Source organism: Maylandia zebra, linkage group LG18, assembly GCF_041146795.1.
Source record: "Maylandia zebra isolate NMK-2024a linkage group LG18, Mzebra_GT3a, whole genome shotgun sequence".
NCBI classification, from domain to species: domain Eukaryota; kingdom Metazoa; phylum Chordata; class Actinopteri; order Cichliformes; family Cichlidae; genus Maylandia; species Maylandia zebra.
In genome coordinates, this window is record NC_135184.1 from 21,521,834 (window position 1) to 21,541,267 (window position 19,434).

The 19,434-nt window shown below is 42.4% G+C and overlaps 2 protein-coding genes across 3 annotated transcripts in view; both read right to left on the reverse strand.

Moving 5' to 3' along the window:
• LOC101468755 (neurocan core protein) overlaps nt 1-567 on the reverse strand; it is a 47,408-nt gene extending 46,841 nt beyond the window's left edge. For both annotated transcript variants that reach the window (XM_004542535.4, XM_004542536.4), the window contains exon 1: nt 141-567. The gene's annotated coding sequence lies outside the window, so the exon portion shown is untranslated. The remainder of the gene's footprint in view (nt 1-140) is intronic.
• A 7,984-nt stretch (nt 568-8,551) lies between these two features.
• On the reverse strand, nt 8,552-10,948 carry LOC101463786 (uncharacterized). The gene is made up of 2 exons (XM_076876868.1): nt 10,624-10,948; nt 8,552-10,533 (listed from the first exon to the last, which is right to left on the reverse strand). The coding sequence occupies exons 1-2, from the start codon at nt 10,946-10,948 to the stop codon at nt 8,672-8,674; spliced, it is 2,187 nt and encodes a 728-aa protein (XP_076732983.1). The 3' UTR covers nt 8,552-8,671.
• Between the last annotated feature and the right edge of the window lie 8,486 nt (nt 10,949-19,434).

The window sequence follows — 19,434 nt, forward strand, 5'->3', positions numbered from 1 at the left end:
CGCAGCAGAGCGGTCTCAGCCGCCTCCGGCTACCCGGCGACTTGAGACATGACACACTGACCAAATGACTGATTTCATAAAGCATGCAAGCGAAAAACATTTTATTCTTGCCTTTTTCTCTCTCTCTCTCTCTCTCTTACCGTGTCTACCGAACCAAGGTTCGCCTCAGTGGTGCAGTCCTAGGGAAAGCAAAGCTTTGCGCCTCAGATCAGGTGCTCTCCAAAGCTCCCCGAGGGGTGCAGAGACGGCGAACGACGGAACAAGGGTGAAACAGCACTTTGCAGAGGCAGAACAGAGACCAGGGCGAGTGTCTGCACAAGCGCTCCGGATCTTACTTTTCACTCCTTCAACATTATCCTCTCCTCACTGAGCAGCAGCCTATGCGCCGGTCATCCCGTCAGACGCCGATTTGTGCCAGATCGGAGCAGGAGCACTCACACAGAAAGAGAAAGAGAGAGAGAGAGAGCGAGAGAGAGACAGCAAGGTGCTCCCTCCGTCCCCCCTCCTCGCCAGCAGCAACGCCGAGGGAGAGAAGCGGAATCGGTCTAAACAAAGAGGCAAGCAGTGACGGGCAGACGGTTCCAGCGCCCCCCATTCAAAGAGTGGGGATAGGGTGGCGGTGTGGGTGGGTGGGAGGGATTGAGGAGAGAGTGGGGGGTGAAAAGAGGAGAAGGGATGTAGTTTATGTGACCATAATCCGATTCCTATATAAACCTCCGAGGTTGATCCGGGGTCTGCGAATTAAATTTACCCGTAAGCTCACAGTGACAGTCTGACCATCAGTTAACCCCCACCCACCCCAACACCCTCGTGTCACCTCGTGTTTCCACACATTTAATGGAAGAACTTGTGTGCTTACGCGTATAACCCCCAGGCCACCTATTATAGACAAGCTGGGGCTCTTGTCCGTTTAATTAACGTTTGCAGGGTTTGACCTTAATGCTGAGCAATGTTAACTGTTAACCGGCTGCATCAGACAAATCTCCCAACCTGGCAACATCTCACTGCTGCAACGTTGTGCGCACAAACCCAGCAGCAATCGGCGGTTTGTTGCTGATGGCAGCCCTTGGCCATTGGGGCTGTCTGACCACAGGTCCAGCTCCTACACTGATTCCTGTCAGTGATCAAGTGAGAAGAGCAGTTCACTCCTCTTTGCTATTCATCATACTGTAGGTCTGCAGTCTGTTGCTCCGTGCTCAAGATGGTTTTGAATTATGCATCTTCCCTTGTGTAATACAGGCAGGAGTTGGTTTTCGAATCTTAATCGAGCCACTAATCATGATAATCACGATGACTGCGAAAAAAGTCTGTATATACTCTGTTTGATTTCATTCATTTATTCTTATAATAAGATTTGGAGAACTGAGGGGATTTACGGAGCTGGCGTGCGCACAAAAACTTCATATTTCAGATTTATCTGCGTGGAATTGAGGCCTTAAATTAGAGCATTAAACAAGTAATAAAGAATATGAGTTAATTTTTACCTTCATATAATAAAGATTGTGTAAAACAGCGTGTTTCAGTTTGACCATGCAGAAATAACGACTGTTTTGATTTTTGAGTTTAAATATTTCACCTGTGAGTTTGTGCTACCTGCTTAAAACTACTTAAAGTAAATCAAATTTTGTTCTGGCATCTTGGGGATAGCAAACGCCAGTAAACACACCATGAATGTATTCTAATATTAGATCATTGCAATAATAAGTAAACATGCAAAGCCAGCAGACATGGAGCAGCATCAGCATTCATGTAGAGTACAGCAACCACATAATGAATGCAAGTTTAATATTTGTGATTTGGGCTCCACCCATTCCTGAAGAAAATATCTGACTGTGAAGCTGATAAATACTTAACAACAGCCGTTTTTATCCTTGGGCTAAGTTTGATGTGATAGCAAACAAACACAAGTAAATGTGAAAATGAGCATTTTTTTCAAATGTTCCATTATTTGTTTGGGGGTAGTTTTAAGAAAAGAAAAGAAAAGAAAAGGGAAAATGACAAAAGAAGAAAAAGAAAAATGAAGCCAACTCAAAGAACAAGTCCCAAGAACTGCAGTTCATAAGAGTTACACTTGGGCCCGTCTCCAAACTAAGTCAAACCCACAGTTCCTCACCCCACAGTGTAAAACTGCCAGATTTCACAGCAGAAATAGACATTTTTAAAATCTTGTCCAAGTAGCAGTTTTATTTACTTGGTCTGAGTTATTTATATACAGTGTTGTTAAAATGTGCTTGCCCCCTTCCTGATTTCCTGTTTTTTGTATGCTTGTCACAGATTTAAATATTAGACAAAGATAACAACTTCTCATTTGTAAATGAAGGTTTTTATTATTAAGGGGAAAATAATAAAAGGCTCGAGATTAAGCATAAGTAAGGGGTTGGCAGGAGTGACAGGTGCCCAGTGTGCTATACTCACACTGGGTAAAACAGTGACTGGAGGCTATAGCATAACCAAAACTGTTGAAATCTTGCTGCCTCTAGAGTGGTTGCTTCACAGATGAAGACCAAGTCTGCAACTACTAACACTCAGCCGCCATCTTCAAAGTGACTTTAGTGCATCAAGACAGCGATAAATAAGACAGAATCAGTCTGCCATCAGTCTGCGACAAATGAGGTCATGTTGGCAATTACATGCAATCTGTTTGTGATGATTAATTGTGATCAGTTGCTAAAAATCACAAATGGCATAAACCTGATTGCATTCAAAGTCCAACCAGAACCTCATAGATGTGAAGCAGAAATTGAGAAACTCCCCAAATTGTGACGTAGTTGCTGCAGGGCTGAAATTTAACAAATGCCACAGAAGCTCAGCAGGTTTACTTTCATAAGAATATAAACAGAATAAAACCAGTTGGCAACCAGCGGAGTCGAGCCCCCTGCAACGAGACGTATGACAGATGAGTTGCGCTCATCTGATTCAGATTGATTGCAACCTGCTGAAAATCTGTCTGCGTTTATAAATTAGACCTCAAAGTATTTTTAGTTTCAAAGTTTCAAAGTTTATTGTCATATGCGCAGTAATTAATCATGTCTCTCTGTGCAGTCAAACTTTTTCTTTGCTGTCCACAATAGATGCCAAAAAGAAAACAATCCACATATAAAATAGAAAAATGAATGATAATTAAAAACAATTTAAACAGCAATTATAAAAAGGGCGTATGAGAAATACAACAGATATATAAAAGATTTAAAAAAGGAAACTATACAGACAAAATAAAAGAATGTGAGCCGTGATAAGCGATTCAAATATATTAACGCAGTTTCGCTTGTCAGTCTGTTTCAGAGTGGTTGCAGTCAGACCACAACAAAGTTGCCTCCCTCCTGTGCCGTCTTGGGATCGAAAGGGTTCACCAAAGAGTTGTGTTGTTGTTGGTCACTGCAAGTACAATCAGTCACTTGGAGGTTGCCCCCACCCACAGAAGAAGAAGGAGGACAAGAAGAAGAAGTTCGAAGGACTCAGCTGTTTCATTTTTAATTTCTTTGGTTTAAGCCAAAAAAAGCATTGTGTTTAATAACACAATGAATTATGGAAGCTCTAGCTTTAGCTGATAATGCCCCATTTTCACTGTCGCACATAAATGCAAAGCCCAATGTTTCAAAGTTGTTTTCCATTAATGGTTGACATCATAGTGATGTCTATCTTTAATGTTAAGTCTGTGGGCATGAGCAACGACTGCAGCCTGTGAAGTTTGGGCTTTAGGAGCTTGTTATGCCTTAATGAATTAGCTACTGGAGTGTAATGTACCTGTCATTAGGAACTGTCCTCTGATTACAGTCCCAGACTCTGAGATAAACTCCTCTAACCTTATTTAACACTCAACATCCTCCGGTTCCTCTGACGGAGGATCTAAAAATGAATCTAACTGATGTCTACAAAGAAGGGACGCGCTATAAAAAGACATCAAAGTGTCGTTTGAAATGTCACTGAGAAATGTCGGTTAAAGGGAACTGTGAAGTCAAAACGAGATCTGGAAGCCTGAGAAAACCTTCAGAGAAAACTGGATGTATGCTGGGCAGGAAGACAAAACAAAGCATGCCTCCAAAGGAGATGAACGTTTGGCTGGCACGGGAGAGGCAGCTCACTGTACCAAACAAACAAAACCCACGCAGAGGAGTCATCAGAAGGACACGTTACCTGCGACCTCATCAGAAGAGTTGGAGAAGAAGAGGAAAGAGCCGGCAAAAGCCCATAAATCTAGAGTGGAAGCACTCTGCTGGCAATGAAAGCGGCGATATACAGTAATGCCAAATCACGGTTACTAAGTAATCACTTAGCGGGGCGGTTAGATGAATGGGTCGGATGGCTTTTATGTGTCTTTCGCCTCGGGGGCCGTATTTATATCATTTTATGTATTTTTATCATTTACAGAAACAACAGCCGTCTACCACCGCTTCTGAAAATGACACTGATCAGAGGTTTGGGAATGACAGAGTAAACCAAAACAGTGAGCTGAAAGATGCTAAAAACTCCACGGAGCTTGGGGGGACTGCAGATTCAAGTACACAAAGACTTTTCATCTATTGTTCCTATCAAATTTTAATTGGAGCACCTTCAAAGGGAAATAGGGATAAATTTGGATGTCAAGGGATTAAACATCCATAAAATGTGTTGAAAGCGGTTCTTCCTAACATCAGATGGTAAGGTAGTGATGCATAAACATGAGTCATTTGAAATATAATGCGGTGCTTTTGCAATGAACTTCACACCTGCGTAGAGATGACTCTTCAGTTTATGCCTCTGTGTGTTTCCACTTATACTTCCAACACTGAGGAATTCAGAGCTGCCTGAGCTGTAAACAAGGCGTATGAGTGTACAAGGAGAGGTGTGTGTCAGCCCCAAATTGATCGTCTGGAACAGAAGCCGACTTTAGATCTACACAGTACGGCTGTACCACAGAGGCAAGGGAGCTCCAAATAACATGAAATTATTGCTTTTGTTAAACAGTGTAGTCTTAAAACGCAGGGGCACTTTCTGCATCTCCTTCCCGGACTGATGCAAAAGCTTTTCCTTTTTGTTGTCAACACAAAACTCTACAGCAGAAGCGCTGCACGTGACAACAAGTCCTGCGAATGTGAGTTCATTCAGCCATTCGAACACCTCGTCATGCTCTCTTGATGTCTATGTGTTTGTTTTTGTTTCACGATGAGGGAACAAAATACAAAATAAAAATCCAAAATCTCCACAAAAAAGCTGTGTTACAGTCATATTTAATCTGGTTTAGAGTGTACACGTGGCTGCATCCGTGTTAGTTCCTGCTTTACTCATGGTGGCTTTCAAACACAATGCTGTGTTTTGTAAAAGATTTATGAGACAGGAGAAAGTGCATGGAAATTTCAGTCAGACTCACACGCATACACAAACACACTTACACACTTATGGATCCAGTAAAATAAAATAAACTCCTGATCCAGTTGCTGTGTTTATTTTACAAGCGGACACATTTATAGACGTTCTCATCAGCGCTTTGAGACTGATGGAAAAATAGAGACGGGCTAAACTGTGGGGGATTCATCAAGCTCTCAGTGCATCTCAGATTCCCTCAAAACATGACAGGAGGAGGAGCAGAGAACCGCAGAAGCACCGCTCTGAGAGTTTTTACTGCAGATGCCTTTGGGAAGTGCTACAGGGAGCTCTGAACATGTGTAAGATCAGCCCACCAGAACTAACATTGCAGGATTAAACTGTTTGCCCTGTGCTGTTTTTCGATTGGTTCGTAGCCACTCTGCTGCAGGAGAGGAGATGCAATAAAGACCAAATATATCAAATTATATTTATTCATAGTCAGAAGCAAAACTAGACATCTGAGTCTGGCTCTGCTTAAAGTTTACAGCCATAGAGAACAGATATGCTGTGGTGGTGGACACAGGCGGCAATTCATGCACATGCAAGCCCGAAGAAGGCTCATCCTTAATGTGAGCTGTGACTTTTAGAAATGTCAGGCGCCTCACCAAACAGACAAACAATGTCAATCACTCTCCAGCAAGGGGGCAGCCATCCGCGCACAGTGGAGAACACACAGCACACAAGGGAGGTCGGATGAGGATGCTGGGACAAAAAAGACTTCTGGAAAGCTATTACAGCATCTTCACTGGAGCAAAATGCCACTTCCAAGTAACGCAGGCTGCCCTCAGTAGGAAGGCAGCCTGCGTAATGAAGCTTTCTGTAGCATCATGGCTTCTCCACGCACATGTTTGCCTATTATTTGCTGGCCTTGCTGATAATGAGAGGAGATCAAAGAAAACCACATAAAAAGATGGAAAACAGGATACCTCCCAGTCAGGAGAAATATAAACTGAGCTAGATTTTACAAACTCCAGTCTCTGTGCTGATGGGGCAGTTGTTCAGGCTTGATTTAGCCACCCTGCTAAGTTTAAATGTTTCCGAGCCCAGCAGGCCCATCTGGGCGGCAGCAGGGCAGTCATGGAGGAAGTGCAGGAGACGAGGTTGGCAGCGGAGCTAACCACATGTAATACCCCCATACCGTCTAACCACAGGGCCCTTGGTTTATGTTTGCTTTGGCCTAATTTTCCCTTCGTTCATATTTTATGTTTTCTCCGGAGGCTTCACTGAAGAACTTTTCCTTTAAAGGCTTGAGGCTGAGTTTCTAGAAAAGCAGACATGCATGCACTGGGTTATAATTTGAAGCACTGAGAGAAAGGTTTACAAGAGTTTTGTTTCTTTTCTTTTTTTTTTTTTTGTCTTTCTTTTACAAGAAACATTTTATGGGAAAAATGTAGAAAGAGAGCAGATATGACATAAACAAAATGTCCCCAATATCACAGCAAAATAGACACGCCGGTCCACCGTGTCCATTTCACGCTTTGCATCTCCAAAACGTGAGATGGACATGCATGCAAAAGATGCTTTACTAGCAGGGGGAGATAACTTATTAAAAGCCAGAAAGTCGGTAGTGAGCAAAAAACATATGAAGTACATTCCCTGTCTCTTAATTCCCAGGAACGATTAAGCTAGGCAGCTAATGTGTATTTACATGTAAATGTGTTAGTAATTTCTGTTTAAAGGCTTTCCTGAGATTATTTTGTGCTTCAAATAAAATATCTCCCTCTACTGTTACTGCAAATTACTTCTGCATGCATGTACATTTCACATTTTGGAGAGGCAAAGCGTAAAATGGACACACGTGTCTATCACATGCTTTGCCGTGATATCGGGTTCCCCCAGAACAAACAGCTGTGTTCATAATTTTACATAACCTGGCAGAATTTGTGATTTTTGTGATTTCTTGGGGTCATTTTTATGTGTATATAAATGAGAATACCTAACTTTTCTTTCCTTAAGGCTAGTGGTTGGGTGAACAATTGTGGTTGTCCTCTTTAAATCATAATGAGAAACTACCCAAATATTTTATTATTACCTCATTTAAGATCAACGACAACTTGAAGTCTTTTGTGGTAGTTATGCTGCCCTCACGACACGTGACCATGTGAAGCTAGACAGCTAGCGAACAAAATAGAGGAGATCTTCCACACAAGGCTTGCTTTTCTTGCTTTTAATGAAGATCCTTTAAAGCCTTATGTCTCTCAAGGCTTCTCCTTGCTAATTCTTATTTGTAACTGAAACATACAGAAAATGAAAATAAATTGCTAGCTAATACACATCTTAATGACAACTTACTGATTAGCCTAGCTTAACACGTGCGTTACATTAGCATCACAGTTCACTCCATGTAAACACATATAAAAGTTATCTCTGAACATATTAATACTCACAAAGACGAACGTTTCCCAAGGTACAAGCGTGTAGGGCACTCTTAGCGTGTACATGAACTCGTTCACTCTTTTAATACTGCCGAAACACTTTTCACGGCATTAACGGAGAAAATACGTCAAAGATATGTTAATGATCAGAGCGCTCCCTCGCTCCCATTTCCGCACATACAATACAAAGATCGCTTGTGATAACGATGTCTCACTCTGAGCAAATTACAAACCCATACATTTTAACTGTTTTTAGCATGAATCACTTATAATATTTCTTAACTTTGAACTTATTTATCACTTTGCTTATGTAACTTAATCAGACTATGCACTAACTACTGACTTTTGACCAAAAGGCATAACACTCCCCGCTTGATATACACACATTATATCACAATAAACATCAATACAACATATTCAAACATCATTTAGCATTGAAGAATATTCATTCAGTCTCTGCAAGAAAAACAACAATCTCTGAAACTGCTCTGAGAAACATTTTAACAGTCCCATCTTTTACAGTCCGCACTTCCACTTTTCGGACCTTCTTGTCGCTGCTGGGGAATGTTTTTACTATTAGTCCCATGGGCCATTCGTTCCTGCTGGCTTGGGAGTCCTTTAGCAGGACCACATCTCCTTGTTTGACATTAGGTCTAGTCTCTGTCCATTTTGCACGACTTTGTAAGGTGGACAAATATTCTCCTTTCCACCTTTTCCAAAAGGTATCAGCAAGGTGTTGAACATGTTTCCATTGTTTCCCAAACAACTGCCCTGATGAAAAGTTCCCAAGTGGAGCAGACACAGCACTCATCTTCTGCGTTAGTAGCACTGCTGGAGTGAGTACTGCAGGACTGTCAGGGTCAGTGGATATGGGGACAAGAGGCCTTGCATTAATAATTGCCATCACCTCGGCCATGAAGGTGCACAACACTTCATGAGTAAGACGTGTTTGTTCAGTTCGTAACAACATTGCATCCAGAATGCGCCTGGCAACGCCTATAAGGCGCTCCCATGAGCCTCCCATGTGAGACGCATGAGGGGGATTGAAAGTCCAAACACCCTCTCTCTTGCAGGTACTTTCCTACCGCTTTGTTCCCGGAGTTTAGGTTTAATTCCTTACAAGCGCCCACAAAATTCGTGCCTCTGTCTGAGCGCAGAAACTTGGCTGGGCCCCGAATAGAGAAGAGCCTTCTTGATGCATTGATAAAACTATCAGCAGACATAGTCTCTATCAGTTCGATATGCACAGCCCTAGTTGACATGCATGTGAATAACACAGCCCAACGTTTGTTCTGGGAACAACCACCTCTTGTACGACGCGTCACAATAGTCCATGGCCCAAATACATCTAGGCCTACAGTGGTAAAGGGTGGTTCAGGGGTGACTCGGTCTGCGGGCAAGTCTGCCATTTTCTGGATCTGCATTTTGCCTCGCAACTTGCGACATGTGACACACCGATGAATGACAGATGACACAAGCCGCTTCCCTCCAATTATCCAGTACCCAGCACCACGGATAGCTCCTTCAGTTATGTGTCTTCCTTGATGAGCCACTTGTTCATGATAGTGAGTTACAATTAGCATGGCGATGTGGCTGGTAGATGGGATAATCAGAGGGTGCTTTTCATTTTCTGTGAGATCGGCGGCGGAAAGACGTCCTCCGACTCGTAAGAGACTGTCTTTGTCCACCACAGGATTGAGCTTTTTGAGTGCATCAAATATGCCACTGACCTTCCTTCCTTCTTTAATGTTTTCAAGTGTCCCTTTGTAAGCTTCTTGTTGGACAGCTCGAATGATGACTACTTGGGCTCGGGTGAGTTCTTGGACGCTCGGTGTCTCACCGAAACCTTTCCATCCCCTTTGTCCACTTGTCTTTTGTGCAAAGGATGTAACTACATGAATGAGTCTGGCTATGACTCTGCAAAGAGTGATCCAGTTTGAGTACTTTTTGAAACGGTCAGAACCCAACTGTGGCTCTGCTACAGTAGTTTTCATTACTTTTATTTCCGGACGTATCTCTCTGTCTTTTTCAGGTTCGATGAGCGTGAAAGGACCAGTGTGTGGTTCTGTGTGTGGGTCAGAGTACAGAAAGGGTGGACCTGAGAACCAGGTACTGTTCTGCAGGTCTGCTGCTGGAATGAACCAAGTGGCTTGGTCAGCATGATTGTTATCCAACGTTTTCTGCATGGATTGGATGTAGTGATCTTTCATTTCTGGTCTCTTTTCCAAAGTCTTTCGGAGAGAGCAGAGGCGTTTTAGGGCTTGTTCTCTGTTGTCAGGGAGCCTCCTTCTCTGTGAGCGAAAGGGTAAAGGTGCAACCCAGCTGTTCTCTTGGTTTTGATAAACTTCATTGTCCATTATTGTCAGGAATGCTCTGTCGTCGATAGACATGGCTTGTTTGATATCACCCTCAGATCTAACAAACACAGAGTGTCCCAAATCGTCTGTGATGCAGGTTGCATTCATAGTGACCCCATAATTCTCTTTAACGTGAATTGTGTTTGGGCAAGGCTCAAAATAGGATGCACGTCCATTATCTAAGGTGTGTGTTTTATAGACATTGACCTCTGACTGACTGTGCGCTTTTCCTAAACACACCTCCCCCACAATAACCCAACCCAGGTCTAGCCTTTGGGCGTATGGTGCATCATTGGGTCCGTTGATTTGCTCACGTACCTTATGGACCCTGATGACGTCCCTTCCAAGGAGTAAAAGGATTGGGGCGTGGTGGTCGACAGGTGGGATGTTATCTGTCACTGGAAGAAGATGTGGGTGATGCTGGGCAATCTCTGGAGAGGGTATTTCAGATCTATTGTCTGGAACAGAGTCACATTCAATTAAAGGGGGTAGCTGGATGTTGACCTCTCCATCCAAAGACTCGAGGAAGAAGTTTACAGCTCTCCTACCTGAGGTTTGTTCTCTGCCAGAGCAAGTCTTTAAGGTGTATGGAGTGGGTTTGGCATTGATTTTGAAAAGGCTGAAAAACTCTGACTTAACCAGTGACCTGTTGGACTGGTCATCTATTACTGCATACATTTTTATAGCTCTCTCTTTTTGGCCTGCAGGATACACTTTGACCAAACTGATCTTAGAACATGAACGTGGGCTGTCACCTTGGCCACATACCTCTGTGCACTTCGACTCGACTGAAGGTGAACTCTCAATTTGCTCTTCATTGTCGTTGTTTCCTGGTGTAGTACTCTTAGGGGCAGGAGTAGGACCAGGATGCATTGCAGATAAGTGTTTAAGGCTGTCACACTCAATACACTTAACCACTGCTTTACAGTTTTTTGCAATGTGTTGGACAGACCCACAGCATCTGTAGCATATGTGGTGCTCTTTGAGATAGGCTTGTCTTTCTTCAATAGTTTTGTCTCTAAAGAGCTTACACTTTTTGAGTGGATGTGGTTTTTTTGTGGATTGGGCACTGGCGATCCGGTTCCTCCATTTTCTTTGGACTGAGATTATTCTGGTCCGGCTCTGCCGTAATGTCCATTTTGTGTGCTGACACAGTAGGTTTGCGACTATATGATCTCAGTTTTTCTGTGGGAGAAGGGACATGGGTGTTGGCCTTGGACATAGCAAAGCTTGGGTCATTCCTCATTTTCGCTTGCCGCTGGACAAATTGTGTGAAAACTGAGAAAGGAGGAAATGACACACTATGAGTCTCCTTGTACTGTGTTCCTACAGTTGTCCACTTTTCCTGTAGGTTGAAGGGAAGTTTTTCCACTATTTGCCTGACTCCTCTAGCTGTGTCCAGGTAAGCAAGTCCTGGGAGTGCACCATCTTGTTTAGCACACTGTAGCTCCAATAAGATGTCACTAAGTTCCTGCAGCTTAACATTGTCTTTGTTTGTGAGTTTGGGAAAGTCCTCTACTTTTTTTAAGAGTGCGTCCTCAATAGCCTCAGATGAGCCGTAGCACTCTTCAAGGCGTTGCCAGACCATCTTTGCACCTGCAGCCGGATTGAGGGTGTGTACAGCGCGAATGCGCTTAGCCTGTTCGGATGATGTTGGACCCAACCATTTTGCTAGCAAGTCTAATTCCTCTCTTGGAGACAAATTTAGGTCTTTGGTTGCGCTGATGAATGAGGTTTTCCATGCCCAATAGTTTTCAGATTTGTCATCAAATTGCAAAAGGCCTGTGCTGACTAGTTCTTTGCGAATTAGGTATTTTGCAAACTGTTGCATTTCCCTTGATTCAGGTACACAGTTGTTAAGGTTGGGGGTGTGCTTTGTGGAGTTGGACCAGTACGTGTCGACTACACATGTGTTCACTGTTTGCTCCTGTTTCCTTTCTCTATTTACAGGTTGTGTTTTCGTCTGAGTGTTGGTTATAAAAGGGTTAGTCATTTGTGTACTGTCTTGTACATCTACTTCATTGCAATTTCCTTTAGGAGGCTGTGCTGGGTCGTGCTGAGTGTCTGGGTAGAGTAACTCACATTGTTGTCGAACATATTCGTTAGTGCGGTGCACTGTACTGATGGGCTCAGCTTCCTCACAAAGTTCTCCGTAGAGCTCCCCGCTCTGAATCTCTGCTTCTTCATAGGCTGAGACCTCTGCTTCAGCTGCGGCTATTGCTTTTTGGCACTGGAGGACATGTAGATGAGCATCCAGTTCAGCTCTCTGTTTCATTGCATTAGCTTCCTTTTCAGCAAGATGAGCATCCAGTTCAGCTCTCTGTTTCATTGCATTAGCTTCCTTTTCAGCGAAGGCCAGTTGAGCTCGTGCTGCTTGAGCTTTGGCGTAGGCCCTTGCAGCTGCAGAAGCTGCTGATGAGGATGTCCGTTGAGAACGCCTTGTCGATGTTCTGGATTGCTGCGACTTGGTGTCGAATGGCTGAGACCGTTGCTGCATTGTAGCTGGTTGAGTGGCGACGTCTGCTTGCTGTTCACCACCGGCTGCTTCGTCTAGCTCTTCAGCAGCGTAGTCTTTTAGGTAATTTCTTCCTGAGCGTAGACTCATGTTGCTTAAAGTAGCTCTGTATGCTTGAACCCGCTGAGTAGGCGTCTTTTTGTTCGTCTTTTTACTATGCTGCCCTCACGACACGTGACCATGTGAAGCTAGACAGCTAGCGAACAAAATAGAGGAGATCTTCCACACAAGGCTTGCTTTTCTTGCTTTTAATGAAGATCCTTTAAAGCCTTATGTCTCTCAAGGCTTCTCCTTGCTAATTCTTATTTGTAACTGAAACATACAGAAAATGAAAATAAATTGCTAGCTAATACACATCTTAATGACAACTTACTGATTAGCCTAGCTTAACACGTGCGTTACATTAGCATCACAGTTCACTCCATGTAAACACATATAAAAGTTATCTCTGAACATATTAATACTCACAAAGACGAACGTTTCCCAAGGTACAAGCGTGTAGGGCACTCTTAGCGTGTACATGAACTCGTTCACTCTTTTAATACTGCCGAAACACTTTTCACGGCATTAACGGAGAAAATACGTCAAAGATATGTTAATGATCAGAGCGCTCCCTCGCTCCCATTTCCGCACATACAATACAAAGATCGCTTGTGATAACGATGTCTCACTCTGAGCAAATTACAAACCCATACATTTTAACTGTTTTTAGCATGAATCACTTATAATATTTCTTAACTTTGAACTTATTTATCACTTTGCTTATGTAACTTAATCAGACTATGCACTAACTACTGACTTTTGACCAAAAGGCATAACAGTAGTTGTGGATGAGGCACTTTATCTTCTCAGATGGTAAAGCTGCTCATTCGTCTTGCCAAAATGCCTCCAGTTCCTAACTCAAAGTGGCTCAATGACATTGAGGTCAGGAGACTGAGATGGCCACTTGAGAACTTTTTTCTTCTGTAGCCAATGAAAGGTCGACTTGGCCTTCTGTTTTGGATCACTGTCATGTTGGAACACCAAAATACGTCCTATGCGCAGCTTCCAGGCTGATGAGTGTAAATTATCCTTCAGTATTTTCAGATAACACTCTCCATTTATCTTGCCATCAGTTTTAACCAAGTTCCCTGTGTAGCTAACAAATCCCTAAAATGTCAGTGATCCACCTTCAAGTTTCATAGCAGGGATGGTGTGCTTTTCATCACACCAAACGTTGACTCTTCTCCAAACGTAGTTTTTAAGGTTGTGGCTAAAAACTTTTTTTTTCTCATTATTTTGTCTCATTACTCCAAGTAAATTTGCTCCATAAGTTTTGTCAGCTGAAGTTATTTATGGGTTTCCCTTGCATCCAGAACGATGCCTAACTGAATGACCATTCTTGTTTAAAAGTTATCTAATGCCTAAGATTATGGCTTTCTTTGTAATATAGTCCATTCAGTCTCAGTGATTTATATTCTAGTATTTTATTAGTCTGTTACTAAATACCATACCATGTCTCATACAGTTTAAGGATGAGGCTTGCTAGCTAAGATTCCTAGTTCAATTCAGTTCAATTTAACGATAACAGGCACCACAAAGTGCTTTAGATTGTAGACTCTACAACAAAGTACAGAAAACTGGCGACAGTGAGAAGGAAAAACTCCCTTTTAACAAGAAGAAACCTCATGCAGACAGCCATCTGCTGTGACCGACCAGTTGAGGGTGAGGGGCGGGAGACAGGACACAAAACACACTGTGTAAGAGAGCTACCATTAACTGACAACTTAGCACTCCACCTTTTCATCCAAATATGGTCATGTCTGGCTCTAAAACACCAACATGACCTTCAAATAATGTTGAAACTTCAAAATTAATAGCCCAGAATCAGTGGGTGTTGTCATGGTGCTGCATCCATCTCTTATACTGTCTATGGTACAACCTCATAGCAGTTAATCTGGCTACATAATCTTATTCCTTGTAACTTCAGGCCTTTCAACTAACTAAGTCAGACCTCTTGATGCTACTCATCCTGTTTGCTGTGTAAATGTAAAATCTGTTCCCTTCTGCCAACTGTTTTTATTTTATTCTCAGAGGGATGTGATCTCACTTCCATCTCTTCTGACCTTATGTTTTAGCAAAATCAGTTGCTCAGTGCAACCCAGTGATCATTTTCACCTGTGCCTCTCCACACAGATATGTGTGACATAGACATTTCTGTGTTTGCCTATGGGCTGAGAAAACGTTTTTTTTAGTAGCAAGGATCCCAACCACAAATGTGAATGGAAAACATTTGTTGATAATAAAGCAACAAGCTGTGCCAGAGGATGTGGTTTGGGGAACGCCACATCAAGGATCAGCAGCAGCTCGTGGGACTCTGTGGGCAACAATCTGATGTTTAAATGCTATGAAGAAGTCAATGGATGTCAAGACCCCATAAAACACTATAACATAGATATAGAGCTTATAGAGCCATATGGGAGCTTATAGATTACAGAAGGTTTTGGGGCTGCTGTATTAAAAGGTGGGATCTCTGATAGAAAGGTGAACTGACCCTCAAGGATGTCGCAACCAATTCTAGGACCTGCAATGTAGTCAGATGATAAAAATGAAACAAGCAGTATGTGCATCTGGCAACTTGAGGCAGACTGAACTGTTAACTCGTCACTAGCTGAGGGTTGCTGATGTGTGAAAGCCAAATAATGAGACTGAATAATGAGCGCCAAAGAGAAGTGGCAAAGATTTCTAAAAAGGAGGATAGAAGTAAAGAAGAGTGGCATCCTAGTGCTAAAGACCAGGAATCTGCAGCTAAGGTCCTATTTCTCTGTGGTTTCTGTCTGGAATGGCACAATGAAATGCTTGAATAACATTTCCAGAATCTAAATAAATGTAATCTGAAGTAAAGGAGAAAGATCTCTTGGTGTGAAGAACCCCTCTAATTTCCACTTGTGGTCAGAGTAGCACTGATCAAACATTAAGATCTAAGAATGCAATGTTGAAACCTGTTGAAATTTATGATGGTTTAGCTTCTATAATTTATTTAGCTTTCCAACCAAAAGACGGAAGAGAAAGTTGCAACCTGTAAATACAATGGCCTCGCCCAAAGTCTAAAAGCTGAATATTGGGTGTAGAAATCTAGAAGTCTTTTTTAAACCAGAGATGAACCAAGATCATTTTAGGGCACTTTTATATGCAACAATTTCCTGCATTTTCCAGACTGAATGAAGAGATTTGCTGCAGACCCACGTTCTCAGCTCCTGTCACAACTGTACCCCAGTCAGGAATAATGTAACTTGCCATATCAGAAGATAGTGCACACCATGATGGGCCTTAATCCAATCTGCAGCAACAATCTGGTTGCTATGTTTTATCTGGCTAAATACAGCCCCTCACCTGTGGGGCCGGAGAAATATTTGGCTACCGATTCCCGGAGTGGGAGCAAGCAAATATAACAAGTAGGATAGAGAAAGTGAATCTGGCTATCTGCTGCCTGCAATGGGAGCTGAACTATGCTGAAAAAGTAGGTTGCAGAGAAACATCTCTGGTAACTCAGAGCCAGAAATGGGAACTGAAGAATCTTTAAAAGTAGGATAGAGAAGAGATTATCTGGCAACCTGCTGCCTGAAATGGAAGCTGAAGTATGCTGAAAAAGTAGGATAGAGAATTTTGAAACTGGCATCCCGGTGCCAGAAATTAAAGTAATTGCCATTACTTAACAGATGAAGGAAATTAGCCTCTGGTGCTATAATACAGTAGATAACCGAGGAAGTGGGGAAAGGATGGTGCTTAAAGGGCAACACAGTGCGTCTTTAGCAGAACTTCTGGAAAGTGGACACTCTTTGCTGCTCACAGCTGAGCTTTGATAAAGGTGGGCCAGATCACATGTCACCACAGAAGAAGAATGTTTTAATTTCCTGGTTTTGGAAACTTTGGGAGACTAAATCACTTTTAGAGGGTTAGCTGTACTTTTTGAGAATCGCCCCTCTCTCTCTGCAGACTGACAACAGCAACTCTGGAGGTTAAAACGGAGAACAATGTGGAGACTTGAGCATGTGAATGTGAATGACAGCATGGAAACAACAGTTAATGTGTGTGTGGTTCAGGTAAGTAGATATTTATAGACATGTAATCAGAAGGAGAGTGTTTGGGGTGTGTCTGGCTTCTGAAATTCAAAGAAACTATTTCTCTTGCCCTATGATAGCTGGGATAGGCTCCAGTCCCCTGTAACCCTGATAAGGATAAGCAGAAGAAAATGGATGGATGAATGTTTCCAATGTCTTAAAGTGCCAAAGGTGTGCACTTTCAATTCCTTTATCGATGTCAGACTGTGCGCAGAGACCTGATGGAGACACACTCTCAGCCTCAGGGGGTCACACGTGTACATCTGCTGGTCCCAAGCCTGGAGAAATGGGAGGGTTTTGTCAGGAAGGGCATCTGGTGGAGAATCTGTGCCAAATCCAACATGCAGATCCATCCACTGTGGCAACCCCTCGAGCATAAGTGAGAAACCAAAAGTACCACTGTGTGCCGTGTTATTGTTTGCATGAGGCAGTTTCCTGAAATGATGGATGTAGACGTCACTTTTGGGGGGTTTTAGGCTTTTTTTAATGAAAGGTCAAAATCTGGTCTCTAAACAATACTCACAAATATGTGGACAACCTTATTCTTCACACTTCAACCACTGACAGTGTCAGGGATGGGATTGTGTAATCCCATAAAATTACTGTAAATCACACATGGGAGTCCAGTCACTCCAGGACACTTTTCCTTGTGCTTACAATGTAGTGAAGAGCTAGGCAAAACATCCAGTGCAAGATGCCATGCTTCACTAAAAACTGGTTATAATCAAATATGACCACAAGTTATGATCTCATTCATTTTTCATATACAGAGAGAAGAATTTTCTCAATTCATAAAGCAAGTTCCTCCAATAGTTTATGACACATATCCAAAATCATTTTACATTCATGTAAAAAGAAAATAATCTTCTTTCAGTTTTACACTTTTATGTTTCAGGCCACAATTTAAAAAAATAAAAAAAGCATCTGTTCCTTAACTGGTCTTAAAGTTAGGTAAATACAAGCTGAGAAAAATCACAAGCACTTAAAAAAAATTACTCTATTACACAACAAAAGTTAAGCAACCCTCTCTGCTTCCACAGGAATTAAGAGGGTACAAAACAACCAGATGTTGATAATGAAATGCACTTAATTAACTGCTCATCAGGAAGTGAGCGCCTCTATAAAAGCAGACGTTCTGACAGTTTGAAGGTCTTGAGCATCCAGGTTTGTTTTTACACAGTGCCATGGAGCAGAGCTGCACACCGGCACATTTGGAGAAAACTAAACACCTCATACTGACTGTCAAGCCGGTGGTGGGATGATGATTTGAGAGTGTTTTGCAGCCACAGGACCCGAGCACCTTCAAGTCCTCCGTGTATCAAAGTATTCTCAAATATGGTAAATGGACTGATTCTTATATATTTCTTTTCTACTCTCCTAGAGCACTCAAAGCGCTTTATACAACATACCTCATTCACCCATTCACACAAGCACCAATTCTATACAGAAGGGCTTTCTATCTAACATTTGCACACATGTATGTGTGCCAAGTATTTGGCATGCAGACTGGAGCAGCCAGTCAGCGAGTGCAGGGATATTTGGCACTGGCCAACAACCTTCCGATTAGCAGACGACCAGCTCTACCTCCTGTTCTACAGCTACCTCGGACAGATAAAGCTTCGACCAAACTCGATCAGGTAACAGGATAATGATCCCAAGCACAGCAGAAAAGCTAAACACAATGGCAGGAAAAAAAGAGTCAAAGTTGCACTGGCCCAGTTAAAGTCCAAACCTCAATCGCATTGAAATGCTGTGTCAAGACGTTAAGAGAATACATTTATGTCCTACTACATAAAACTTCAAAACTGTGAGCCTACTTTCTCTGTATCTGGACATAGAGATATGACAGTACAATAGGTAAGGGGCTTAGACCACAGTGTGACATGCCTTAATGATTTAATTTCTTATACTCTGTGTGTATTTAATGTGTACTTTTATTAAATAAGGTCCTTAATTTTCTGATTCTGTGCAGTAGTTTACACAGGGAAGCATCTCCTCCCTTGTGAGACGGTTTGGTTTCGAGTCAGCTCTTCAAACTTGGCAGAAGCGAGAGAGGAAATCACAGTACCTGTCATCCATCTCATTTATCTGTCTGCTCTTTCTTGCTTGTAAGTAATAACGTCGTACATGTGGTCCATATAATTGGAATAACGAGTACCGGTAAATCTTTGCCAGTAGTTTGTCTTGTTAGGATTGGTGTCTGTTGTGCGCTATGAAACTTAACACAGTAAGACAGAGAAGCTAGCTTAGCTCGCCCCACATGCCATAGCTGTGTGTGACTGGTTGGTTGGTTTTCTAAACTTAAGGGCTCCTTGTTTGTAACATCCTGTCGTCCATCTCATCATTTACCTGTTCTTTTCTGGACAAAATCCAGTCCACTGGCAGCCTTCACACCAGGGGCCTGCTGCAAAAGCAAAGTAATTAACCTTGCCTTTGGTGTGAAGGGTGCTGCTGAGATGGGTTGGAGTCTGTCACTAATTCGCGATTTTAAGTTTGACAAGAAAAATGTTTGTCAGAAACTGTCAGTGTCGAAGAATGATGAGAAACTGTAATGAAAAGCTAAACAGCAGCTGAGAGACAATAATCAAACGAGAGAACAGAGAGTTTGGAGGAGGAGAGGACGAAGGAGGCGCACATTCCTAAATCAAAAGTAGTTCAGCGGTGATGTTTGAGAGCTATGTGCTTCTTAGACAGTGGAACTAAATTTAGTGATGCTTTTCTTTGGATTTAAAAAAAAATCTTTT

What these genes read in the sequence shown, in the direction of transcription:
- LOC101463786 (XM_076876868.1), bottom strand. Translation starts at nt 10,948, where the DNA reads ATGCATCCTGGTCCTACTCCTGCCCCTAAGAGTACTACACCAGGAAAC. An exon ending in TGGCAGAGAACAAACCTCAG is followed by an intron (nt 10,534 to 10,623) that starts GTAGGAGAGCTG and finishes ACTCTGTTCCAG; the next exon opens with ACAATAGATCTGAAATACCC.